Raw genomic sequence first — 13036 nt, forward strand, 5'->3', positions numbered from 1 at the left:
GAGTGTACATCCCAAATGGCACCCTATTCCCTATTTAGTGCACTACTTTAGACCAGGGCACATAGAGCTCCCTTGGAGCTCTGGTCAAAAGTAGTGCAGTAGGTGAACACAGAGATAAGAGAGAAGAGAGACTGAAGTGGAGTGGTGTTTTTAAACAAGAACACAGAGATAAGAGAGAAGAGTGACATCCCAAATGATATTCCCTATTTAAACGAACACAGAGACCAGGGCACATAGAGCTAAACGAACACAGAGATGGAGCTCTGGTCAAAAGATAAGAGAGAAGAGAGTGCAGTAGGTGAACACAGAGATAAGAGAGAAGAGAGACTGAAGTGATAAACGAACACAGAGATAAGAGAGAAGAGAGACTGAAGTGATAAACGAACACAGAGATAAGAGAGAAGAGAGACTGAAGTGATAAACGTCTCTTGATGTAACCCGCCACCTCCTCCTTATCAGGTCCTTTAAAAGGCTTTGAAAGGAACCTAAAATGGCTGAGATTCTGTGAAATAGTGATGTGTGTGCCTTAGCCAATCACAGACACAGCCGTGTTATATGAGGAGATATCATGTCCTCCTACGTGTGTACTGTGGTGTCGTCATGGACACCAGCCCCCTGTGCCCAATACAACCTCAACCTATGAACCAGCTGTGTTTCACTGTGATTGTGACCAGTACAACAGGTCTCTGAATGTACTGCTCTGTGTCAGTCCCACAAGCCTCCTGTCCTTGAACAACCTGTAAACCACACACTAGGTATTAAATACTCAGCATTTTTTACACACGCACAGCTTTGGATGTGCCCTGTACAAAAGGTCTCTGACTCAATGTACAGTTCAGTGTCATGTGATGTAAGGGGATTTAATCATGATTATAAGACCAGCTCTATTTAACAGTCAGTCTGTACTCCACTAACCTGTCTAATATACTGCACAGTCTTAACTCTACAGTGAGGGCTGTGAGCATCCATCCAGCTCACTGTTAAACCCAGGCCTTCCAGCAGCGATGCTGAGTTGGATGTTTATGATCTGTTACAGTGGTACTTCATGTAGGGATTCAACTCTAGGATTATATTGGCACACTGTACATGATATAGGCACACTACAACCTGTCATCTACTGTAACTACAACCTGTCATCTACTGTAACTACAATCTGTCATCTACTGTAACTACAACCTGCCATTCAGATACTGTTGTTTCTTTAGCTAAGCAAGTCAGTTAAGAACAGATTCTTATTTACAATGGCGGCCTACCGGGGAACAGTGGGTTAACTGCCTTGTTCAGGGCCAGAATGACAGATTTTTAACTTGCCAGCTCGGTCCAGCAACCTTTCAGTTACTGGCCCAATGCTCTAACCACTAGGATCTAGGCTACCTGCCGCTCTGTTTCTATACGAGAGCAGACCAGTGTTTTCAGGAAAGCAGAAACAGACAACAACGTTTGATATAGAGATGTCCCTCCCGATATATAAAGTCTGAAGAACCACTGACTGAATGAGGAATTATTCTAAACGTTGAATTTGGGGGCATTTGATAACACTTCGTCTCCTGTCCTGTCTCCCTCGGGCAGCGCCCGCGTGTGAGGAACCTGGAGCGGCCGGTGGGTGTCCGGGGCCTGGATATGGAGCAGCGGACGGGGGGTGTCCGGGGCCTGGATATGGAGCAGCGGACGGGGGGTGTCCAAGGCCTGGATATGGAGCAGCGGCCGGGGGGGAAGCTGGGGAAACTGACCCTGGGCTTCCAGAGGAGCTCTACGTCAGACGACGACTCAGGTTGTGCCCTTGAGGAATACGCCTGGGTACCGCCTGGACTCAGACCTGAACAGGTGAGCAGCACGGCATCATCATCATATCCTCATTTGTCTGTTGAATAATCAACCACAAGCTTCTCCAGTAACTACTGTCGCTAACAACGACCACCTCAATGGCATCACACAAAGTCAGTAAATTAATGCATGTGTATATGTGTTTGGTGCCTCTGCTAAGTCAAGACGACGGTCAACAGCATCATCACCTTCAGTCAAATTAGATGGAGATACATGACTGTAAATATAACATGATGGAGATACATGACTGGAACTATAACCTGTAACTATAACATAATGGAGATACATGACTGTAACTATAACCTGTAACTATAACATGATGGAGATACATGACTGTAACTATAACATAATGGAGATACATGACTGTAACTATAACATAATGGAGATACATGACTGTAACTATAACATAATGGAGATACATGACTGTAACTATAACCTAATGGAGATACATGACTGTAACTATAACCTAATGGAGATACATGACTGTAACTATAACATGATGGAGATACATGACTGTAACTATAACATGATGGAGATACATGACTGTAACTATAACCTGATGGAGATACATGACTGTAACTATAACCTAATGGAGATACATGACTGTAACTATAACATGATGGAGATACATGACTGTAACTATAACATGATGGAGATACATGACTGTAACTATAACATGATGGAGATACATGACTGTAACTATAACATGATGGAGATACATGACTGTAACTATAACATGATGGAGATACATGACTGTAACTATAACATGATGGAGATACATGACTGTAACTATAACATGATGGAGATACATGACTGTAACTATAACCTGTAAATATAACATGATGGAGATACATGACTGTAACTATAACATGATGGAGATACATGACTGTAACTATAACATGATGGAGATACATGACTGTAACTATAACATGATGGAGATACATGACTGTAACTATAACATGATGGAGATACATGACTGTAACTATAACATAATGGAGATACATGACTGTAACTATAACATGACTATAACCTAATGGAGATACATGACTGTAACTATAACATGATGGAGATACATGACTGTAACTATAACATAATGGAGATACATGACTGTAACTATAACATGATGGAGATACAACTATAACTATAACATGATGGAGATATATGACTGTAACTATAACATGATGGAGATACATGACTGTAACTATAACATAATGGAGATATATGACTGTAACTATAACATGATGGAGATACATGACTGTAACTATAACATGATGGAGATACATGACTGTAACTATAACATGATGGAGATACATGACTGTAACTATAACATGATGGATATAACATGATGGAATACATAATGATGGACAATAGACAATACTGTGTTAACGTCCATTGGATTGAGTTGGATGAGTCCAGAGTTGGAGATACATGACTGGTAAATATAACATCTGGTAGGGCTGGTGTGACACTGGGACAGGCATCTCTCTCTCTCGCTCTCGCATGACACTACACACTCTAAATATACACATGATGGAGATACATGACAACATAACACACACACACACATGATGGAGATACACACTGTAACTATAACATGATGGAGATATATGACTGTAACTATAACATCATGGAGATACACACACACTAACTATAACCTCTCACACACTAACATGACACATAATGACACACAATACACACACGTCCATTGGATTGAGTTGGATGAGTCCAGACACACACACACACACACAACAGAACATCACACACTCACACTCACTGGTCACACTGGGACAGGCATCACACTCACACTCACACTCTCACACACACACACACTCTCACACACACACACACACACACACACACACACACACACACACACACACACACACACACACACACACACACACACACACACACACACACACACACACACACACACACACTCACACTCACACTCACACTCACACTCACACTCACACACTCACACACACTCACACTCTCACACACACACACACACACACACACACACACACACACACACACACACACACACACACACACACACACACACACACACACACACACACACACACACACACACACACACACACACACACACACACGTCACAGGGACTTAAAGCCAAGTGACAGGGTGTTGCCATCTCCCTGAGGTGAGGCTGAGATGCAGCGTTGAGTGTAGAACTCGAGGGGCCAGTTCACCATGCCTCTGGACCTGGAACAGTTCATGACTGTCCTCTTGGGGAGAGGTAGCGGGGAGCTGTTGGTGACAGATCACATCACAGTGACCATTGGTTGTGACCCATATCTGAAGGTCACAAAAAACAACAGGCAAACTGAATGTCCATCCACATAGATAGTCTAATACTAGATGTCCATCCCATAGATGTTAACTGTTGGAGATCCACATAGGAGGAATACTGACATAAAATAGGCTTTATAGATCCATTTGATTCTAATTTGTCCATCCCATGATGGCTAATACTAGATGTCCATCCACTGTTTGTCAGATGTCACAAACTGATGGACATTAGATGCACACAGAGAATATGCATCCACATAGGATATTCTAATACTAGATGTCCATCCACATAGATAGGCTAATACTAGATGTCCATCCCATAGATAGGCTACAGGCTAGATGTCCATCCACATAGATAGGCTAATACCTAGATGTCCATCCACATAGATAGGCACAATACTAGATGTCCATCCACATAGATAGGCTAATACTAGATGTCCATCCACATAGATAGGCTAATACTAGATGTCCATCCACATAGATAGGCTAATACTAGATGTCCATCCACATAGATAGGCTAATACTAGATGTCCATCCACATAGATAGGCTAATACTAGATGTCCATCCACATAGATAGTCTAATACTAGATGTCCATCCACATAGATAGTCTAATACTAGATGTCCATCCACATAGATAGTCTAATACTAGATGTCCATCCACATAGATAGTCTAATACTAGATGTCCATCCACATAGATAGTCTAATACTAGATGTCCACCCACTAGATAGGCTAATGGAAATGTCCATCCACATAGATAGGCTACAGTAGGATACTAGATGTCCATCCACATAGATAGTCTAATACTAGATGTCCATACATAGATAGGCTAATACTAGATGTCCATCCACATAGATGTTTTTCTAGATGTCCATCCAATAATAGTCTAATACTAGATGTCCATCCACATGTTTCAGCTAATACTAGATGTCCATCCACATAGTAGGCTAATACTAGATGTCCATCCACATAGATAGAGCTAATACTAGATTCCATCCACATAGATAGTCTAATACTAGATGTCCATCCACATAGATAGGCTAATACTAGATGTCCATCCACATAGATAGGCTAATACTAGATGTCCATTCATAGATAGTCTAATACTAGATGTCCATCCACATAGATAGGCTAATACTAGATGTCCATCCACATAGATAGGCTAATACTAGATGTCCATCCCATGGTTTAATACTAGATGTCCATCCACATAGATAGTCTAATCTAGATGTCCATCCCATAGTTTAGGCTAATACTGATGTCCATCCACATAGATAGGCTAATACTAGATGTCCATCCCATAGTTTAGGCTAATACTAGATGTCCATCCACATAGATCAGTCTAATACTAGATGTCCATCCACATAGATAGGCTAATTCTGTCCATCAGAGTGAGTCTAAGTCTAGATGTCCATCCCATAGATAGTCTAATACTAGATGTCCATCAGTCATAGATAGGCTAATCCCATGGTTTAATGTTCTGTTTCAGGAGAATGCTCATAAAAGGGCTTTATAGATCCATTTGATTTGATTTGTAAATCCCTTGGTGGTGAGATGTAGAGTCCACTGTTTGTCAGTGTCACAAACTGTGGACATTACAGTCACAGAGGGCAATAGGACTATTCTCCAACTCTATGATGTCTCCTAGAGTTCTGTTTCTCTCTAAGATACTCTAGGGCTATACACCCCTCATGGTTTAGAGTTCCTGTTTGACACAGTCTAGGGCTAACATCCCATGGTTTAGAGTTCTGTTTCAGACACACAGTCTAGGGCTATACATCCCATGGTTTAGAGTTCTGTTTCAGAGTGACACAGTCTAGGGCTATACATCCCACCCTTTAGAGTTCTGTTTCAGAAGTAAGTCAGTCTAGGGCTATACATCCCAGGTTAGAGTTAATGTTTCAGAGTGGAGTCAGTCTAGGGCTATACATCCCATGGTTTAGAGTTCTGTTCTCCTGGAAATGTGAGTCTGGAGGAGCGGGAGGCTATACATCCCATGGTTTAGAGTTCTATACGATTTAAGATGACATAATAATCAGGGCTATCAACATCCCATGGTTTAGACATTTCTGTTTCAGAGTGAGTCAGTCTAGGGCTAGGCTATACATCCCATGGTTTAGAGTTCTGTTTCAGAGTGAGTCAGTCTAGGGCTAGGCTATACATCCCATGGTTTAGAGTTCTGTTTCAGAGTGAGTCAGTCTAGGGCTATACATCCCATGGTTTAGAGTTCTGTTTCAGAGTGAGTCAGTCTAGGGCTAGACTATACATCCCATGGTTTAGAGTTCTGTTTCAGAGTGAGTCAGTCTAGGGCTATACATCCCATGGTTTAGAGTTCTGTTTCAGAGTGAGTCAGTCTAGGGCTATACATCCCATGGTTTAGAGTTCTGTTTCAGAGTGAGTCAGTCTAGGGGGCTATACATCCCATGGTTTAGAGTTCTGTTTCAGAGTGAGTCAGTCTAGGGCTATACATCCCATGGTTTAGAGTTCTGTTTCAGAGTGAGTCAGTCTAGGGCTAGGCTATACATCCCATGGTTTAGAGTTCTGTTTCAGAGTGAGTCAGTCTAGGGCTATACATCCCATGGTTTAGAGTTCTGTTTCAGAGTGAGTCAGTCTAGGGGCTATACATCCCATGGTTTAGAGTTCTGTTTCAGAGTGAGTCAGTCTAGGGCTATACATCCCATGGTTTAGAGTTCTGTTTCAGAGTGAGTCAGTCTAGGGGGCTATACATCCCATGGTTTAGAGTTCTGTTTCAGAGTGAGTCAGTCTAGGGCTATACATCCCATGGTTTAGAGTTCTGTTTCAGAGTGAGTCAGTCTAGGGCTATACATCCCATGGTTTAGAGTTCTGTTTCAGAGTGAGTCAGTCTAGGGCTATACATCCCATGGTTTAGAGTTCTGTTTCAGAGTGAGTCAGTCTAGGGCTAGGCTATACATCCCATGGTTTAGAGTTCTGTTTCAGAGTGAGTCAGTCTAGGGCTATACATCCCATGGTTTAGAGTTCTGTTTCAGAGTGAGTCAGTCTAGGGCTAGGCTATACATCCCATGGTTTAGAGTTCTGTTTCAGAGTGAGTCAGTCTAGGGCTATACATCCCATGGTTTAGAGTTCTGTTTCAGAGTGAGTCAGTCTAGGGCTATACATCCCATGGTTTAGAGTTCTGTTTCAGAGTGAGTCAGTCTAGGGCTATACATCCCATGGTTTAGAGTTCTGTTTCAGAGTGAGTCAGTCTAGGGCTAGGCTATACATCCCATGGTTTAGAGTTCTGTTTCAGAGTGAGTCAGTCTAGGGCTATACATCCCATGGTTTAGAGTTCTGTTTCAGAGTGAGTCAGTCTAGGGCTAGGCTATACATCCCATGGTTTAGAGTTCTGTTTCAGAGTGAGTCAGTCTAGGGCTATACATCCCATGGTTTAGAGTTCTGTTTCAGAGTGAGTCAGTCTAGGGCTAGGCTATACATCCCATGGTTTAGAGTTCTGTTTCAGAGTGAGTCAGTCTAGGGCTAGGCTATACATCCCATGGTTTAGAGTTCTGTTTCAGAGTGAGTCAGTCTAGGGCTAGGCTATACATCCCATGGTTTAGAGTTCTGTTTCAGAGTGAGTCAGTCTAGGGGGCTATACATCCCATGGTTTAGAGTTCTGTTTCAGAGTGAGTCAGTCTAGGGGGCTATACATCCCATGGTTTAGAGTTCTGTTTCAGAGTGAGTCAGTCTAGGGCTAGGCTATACATCCCATGGTTTAGAGTTCTGTTTCAGAGTGAGTCAGTCTAGGTACATCCCATGGTTTGTTTCAGAGTGAGTCAGTCTAGGGCTAGGCTATACATCTCATGGTTTAGAGTTCTGTTTCAGAGTGAGTCAGTCTAGGGCTAGGCTATACATCCCATGGTTTAGAGTTCTGTTTCAGAGTGAGTCAGTCTAGGGCTATACATCCCATGGTTTAGAGTTCTGTTTCAGAGTGAGTCAGTCTAGGGCTATACATCTCATGGTTTAGAGTTCTGTTTCAGAGTGAGTCAGTCTAGGGCTATACATCCCATGGTTTAGAGTTCTGTTTCAGAGTGAGTCAGTCTAGGGCTAGGCTATACATCCCATGGTTTAGAGTTCTGTTTCAGAGTGAGTCAGTCTAGGGCTATACATCCCATGGTTTAGAGTTCTGTTTCAGAGTGAGTCAGTCTAGGGGGCTATACATCCCATGGTTTAGAGTTCTGTTTCAGAGTGAGTCAGTCTAGGGCTATACATCCCATGGTTTAGAGTTCTGTTTCAGAGTGAGTCAGTCTAGGGGCTATACATCTCATGGTTTAGAGTTCTGTTTCAGAGTGAGTCAGTCTAGGGCTAGGCTATACATCCCATGGTTTAGAGTTCTGTTTCAGAGTGAGTCAGTCTAGGGCTAGACTATACATCCCATGGTTTAGAGTTCTGTTTCAGAGTGAGTCAGTCTAGGGCTATACATCTCATGGTTTAGAGTTCTGTTTCAGAGTGAGTCAGTCTAGGGCTAGGCTATACATCCCATGGTTTAGAGTTCTGTTTCAGAGTGAGTCAGTCTAGGGCTAGGCTATACATCCCATGGTTTAGAGTTCTGTTTCAGAGTGAGTCAGTCTAGGGCTAGGCTATACATCCCATGGTTTAGAGTTCTGTTTCAGAGTGAGTCAGTCTAGGGCTAGGCTATACATCCCATGGTTTAGAGTTCTGTTTCAGAGTGAGTCAGTCTAGGGGGCTATACATCCCATGGTTTAGAGTTCTGTTTCAGAGTGAGTCAGTCTAGGGGGCTATACATCCCATGGTTTAGAGTTCTGTTTCAGCGTGAGTCAGTCTAGGGGGCTATACATCCCATGGTTTAGAGTTCTGTTTCAGAGTGAGTCAGTCTAGGGCTAGGCTATACATCCCATGGTTTAGAGTTCTGTTTCAGAGTGAGTCAGTCTAGGGCTAGGCTATACATCCCATGGTTTAGAGTTCTGTTTCAGAGTGAGTCAGTCTAGGGCTAGGCTATACATCCCATGGTTTAGAGTTCTGTTTCAGAGTGAGTCAGTCTAGGGCTAGGCTATACATCCCATGGTTTAGAGTTCTGTTTCAGAGTGAGTCAGTCTAGGGCTATACATCCCATGGTTTAGAGTTCTGTTTCAGAGTGAGTCAGTCTAGGGCTATACATCCCATGGTTTAGAGTTCTGTTTCAGAGTGAGTCAGTCTAGGGCTAGGCTATACATCTCATGGTTTAGGGGTTCATAGTACTACCGTCCTATTACCTCTTGTTTTTGCTGGAATGTTGTTGAAATATATTTGTCTCAGTTGCTTCCCTCTATTTTCTCTGTTAAAACCAGTCGACTATTAAATCAAATCAAATTGTATTTATCACATACACATGGTTAGCAGATGTTAATGCGATTGTAGCGAAATGCTTGTGCTTCTAGTTCCGACAATGCAGTAATAACCAACAAGTAATCTAACCAAACAATTGCATAACAACTACCTTATACACACAAGTGTAAAGGGATGAAGATAATGATATATGAATGAGTGATGGTACAGAGCGGCATAGGCAAGATGCAGTAGATGGTATCGAGTACAGTATATACATATGAGATGAGTAATGTAGGGTATGTAAACATTATATTAAGTGGCATTGTTTAAAGTGGCTAGTGATACATTTTTACATCAATTTCCATTATTAAAGTGGCTGGAGTTGAGTCAGTATGTTGGCAGCAGCCACTCAATGTTAGTAGTGGCTGTTTAACAGTCTGATGGCCTTGAGATAGAAGCTGTTTTTCAGTCTCTTGGACCCTGCTTTGATGCACCTGTACTGACCTCGCCTTCTGGATGATAGCGGGGTGAACAGGCAGTGGCTCGGGGGGTTGTTGTCCTTGATGATCTTTATGGCCTTCCTGTGACATCGGGTGGTGTAGGTGTCCTGGAGGGCAGGTAGTTTGCCCCCAGTGATGCGTTGTGCAGACCTCACTACCCTCTGGAGAGCCTTACGGTTGTGGGCAGAGCAGTTGCCGTACCAGGCGGTGATACAGCCCGACAGGATGCTCTCGATTATGCATCTGTAAAAGTTTGTGAGTGCTTTTGGTGACAAGCCACATTTCTTCAGCCTCCTGAGGTTGAAGAGGCGCTGCTGAGCCTTCTTCACAACGCTGTCTGTGTGGGTGGACCAATTCAGTTTGTCCGTGATGTGTACGCAGAGGAACTTGAAACTTACTACCCTCTCCACTACTGTCCCGACGATGTGGATAGGGGGGTGTTCCCTCTGCTGTTTCCTGAAGTCCACAATCATCTCCTTTGTTTTGTTTTGTTGACATTGAGTGTGAGTTTATTTTCCTGACACCACACTCCGAGGGCCCTCACCTCCTCCCAGATGTTGTTACCTACCCTCACCACCTGGGGGCGCCCTGTCAGGAAGTCCAGGACCCAGTTGCACAGGGCGGGGTCGAGACCCAGGGTCTCGAGCTTGATGACGAGTTTGGAGGGTACTATGGTGTTAAATGCTGAGCTGTAGTCGATGAACAGCATTCTCACGTAGGTATTCCCCTTGTCCAGATGGGTTAGGGCAGTGTGCAGTGTGGTTGAGATTGCGTCTTCTGTGGACCTATTGGGGCAGTAAGCAAATTGGAGTGGGTCTAGGGTGTCAGGTAGGGTGGAGGTGATATGTTCCTTGACTAGTCTCTCAAAGAACTTCATGATGACGGAAGTGAGTGCTACGGGCGGTAGTCGTTTAGCTTTTTTGGGAACAGGAACAATGGTGGACCTCTTGAAGCATGTCTTGATGCAGACTGGGATAAGGATTGATTGAATATGTCCGTAAATACACCAGCCAGCTGGTCTGCACATGCTCTGAGGACGCAGCTGGGGATGCCATCTGGGCCTGCAGCCTTGCGAGGGTTAACATGTTTAAATGTTTTACTCACTTCGGCTGCAGCGAAGGAGAGTCCGCAGGTTCTGGTAGCGGGCCGTGTCAGTGGCACTGTATTGTCCTCAAAGCGAGCAAAGAAGTTATTTAGTCTGTCTGGAAGCAAGACATCCTGGTCCGCGACGGGGCTGGTTTTCTTTTTGTAATCCGTGATTGACTGTAGACCCTGCCACATACCTCTTGTGTCTGAGCCGTTGAATTGCAACTCTACTTTGTCTCTATACTGACGCTTGGCTTGTTTGATTGCCTTGTGGAGGGAATAGCTACACTGTTTGTATTCAGTCATGTTTCCGGTCACCTTGCCCTGGTTAAAAGCAGTGGTTCGCGCTTTCAGTTTTGCGCGAATGCTGCCATAAATCCACAGTTTCTGGTTTGGGAATGTTTTAATAGCTGCTGTGGGTACGACATCGCAAATGCACTTTCTAATGAACTCGCTCACCGAATCAGCGTATTCGTCAATGTTGTTGTTGGACGCAATGCGGAACATATATCCCAATCCACGTGATCGAAGCAGTCTTGAAGCGTGGAATCAGATTGGTCGGACCAGCATTGAACAGACCTGAGCGCGGGAGCTTCCTGTTTTAGTTTCTGTCTATAGGCTGGAAGCAACAAAATAGAGTCGTGGTCAGCTTTTCTGGAAGGAGGGCGGGGGAGGGCCTTATATGCGTAGTGGAAGTTAGAATAACAATGATCCAGGGTTTTACCAGCCCTGGTTGCACAATCGATATGCTGATAGAATTTAGGGAGTCTTGTTCTCAGATTAGCCTTCAGTTCCAGGTTGAACCTTTTTGAGTTCCATGTAGAAGAGGGTTCTACATGGAACTCAAAAGGGTTCTTCAAAGGATCATCCTACGGGAACAGCCGAAGAAACCAAGGTGCTGTGTAGAACCTAAAAAGGTTCTAAGAGTGTACAAGCTATTATAAATACATGTTCACATCCTGTTTCAGTTAGTGCAGTAACATGCAACCTCAGCAGATCGTTACTGTGGCCTGTTAGCCTGTGGGGCTAGAGTGGTTGGGTGTTTTATGCCTCCTTCCTAGTGATGCTGACTGTGTGGCTGTAGCATCATTAACACTGGCTGCTTTCTTTACAGTTCAGCTCCGACTGCAAACAGGGCTGGCCTCTGACTCCAGGCTATGTGGCACTTTCCCAAAGCTCTCTTTCCCAAAAGCTCTTGTCTCTCTCTCTCTCTCTCTCTCTCTCTCTTCTCTCTCTCTCTCTCTCTCTCTCTCTCTTCCTTCTATCTCTCCCCCACCCTCTCATTAACCATGAGCACACATGGAAGTAATGAAGGTCTGAAATCAACAGGAGGCCTCCCAAGCCAAATACCTTGTTTTTGTAACCTTACCCCCGCCCCCCCACCACCAGTCCCCCTTGTTTCCCAGCCCTTCACTCTCTACACCTCTAGAATGTATGGAGGCAAAACAGGGTCTTCATATTCATAGATAGTCATGAACTCATGGTGGAGAGATGGAAACATTCATCAAGAAAAGGTAGTTGGTTGGTGGGATAACTATTGTAAAAATGGTCAATCAGTCAACGGAAGCACCAGTCTTGTATGAACTGTGACCTGAGTGATTTTCCACTGACTGACTGTGACTGACTGACTGACCCTGGCCTTTGTTGGCACATCATGGTGGATCTGGCCCGAACAAAGCTCTTTAAGCAGCTGTGATTGTGCTCTTGTCCTGGAGCCCAGTGGGGTATTTATGATGCAGGGCAGTACAGATCCTGGAGGTATGCCTGGTCTTTTAGGGTGAGCATCACCCTCCAACTGAACTACTAAACCATTAAGACCAACCAGGAACATATGTGATTGAAGGTGCAGTATGACAGAACTAAGACTGTTCTAACCATTCCCTCCGTCCCCCCGTCCCTCCGTCCCCAGGTACAGCAGTATTTCTCCTGTCTTCCGGAGGACAAGGTCCCCTACGTCAACAGTCCTGGAGAGAAACACAGGATCAGACAGCTGCTCTACCAGCTGCCCCCTCATGACAATGAGGT

At 44.1% G+C, this 13036-nt stretch overlaps 1 protein-coding gene across 2 annotated transcripts in view; it reads left to right on the plus strand.

Moving 5' to 3' along the window:
• The first annotated feature begins 1239 nt into the window (after positions 1-1239).
• LOC135533808 (prickle-like protein 1) overlaps positions 1240-13036 on the plus strand; it is a 22993-nt gene continuing 11196 nt past the window's right edge. Inside the window, exons 1-2 of one of the 2 annotated variants that reach the window (XM_064961033.1) lie at positions 1242-1824; positions 12921-13034. In XM_064961033.1, the coding sequence (XP_064817105.1) occupies positions 1621-1824; positions 12921-13034 (318 nt within the window). In that variant the 5' untranslated portion in view covers positions 1242-1620. Of the gene's footprint in view, positions 1825-12920; positions 13035-13036 lie in introns of both variants that reach the window. The other variant, XM_064961034.1, reaches the window with a different exon arrangement.

This window comes from Oncorhynchus masou, unplaced genomic scaffold (genome assembly GCF_036934945.1).
Source record: "Oncorhynchus masou masou isolate Uvic2021 unplaced genomic scaffold, UVic_Omas_1.1 unplaced_scaffold_2678, whole genome shotgun sequence".
Classification (NCBI taxonomy): Eukaryota; Metazoa; Chordata; class Actinopteri; order Salmoniformes; family Salmonidae; genus Oncorhynchus; species Oncorhynchus masou.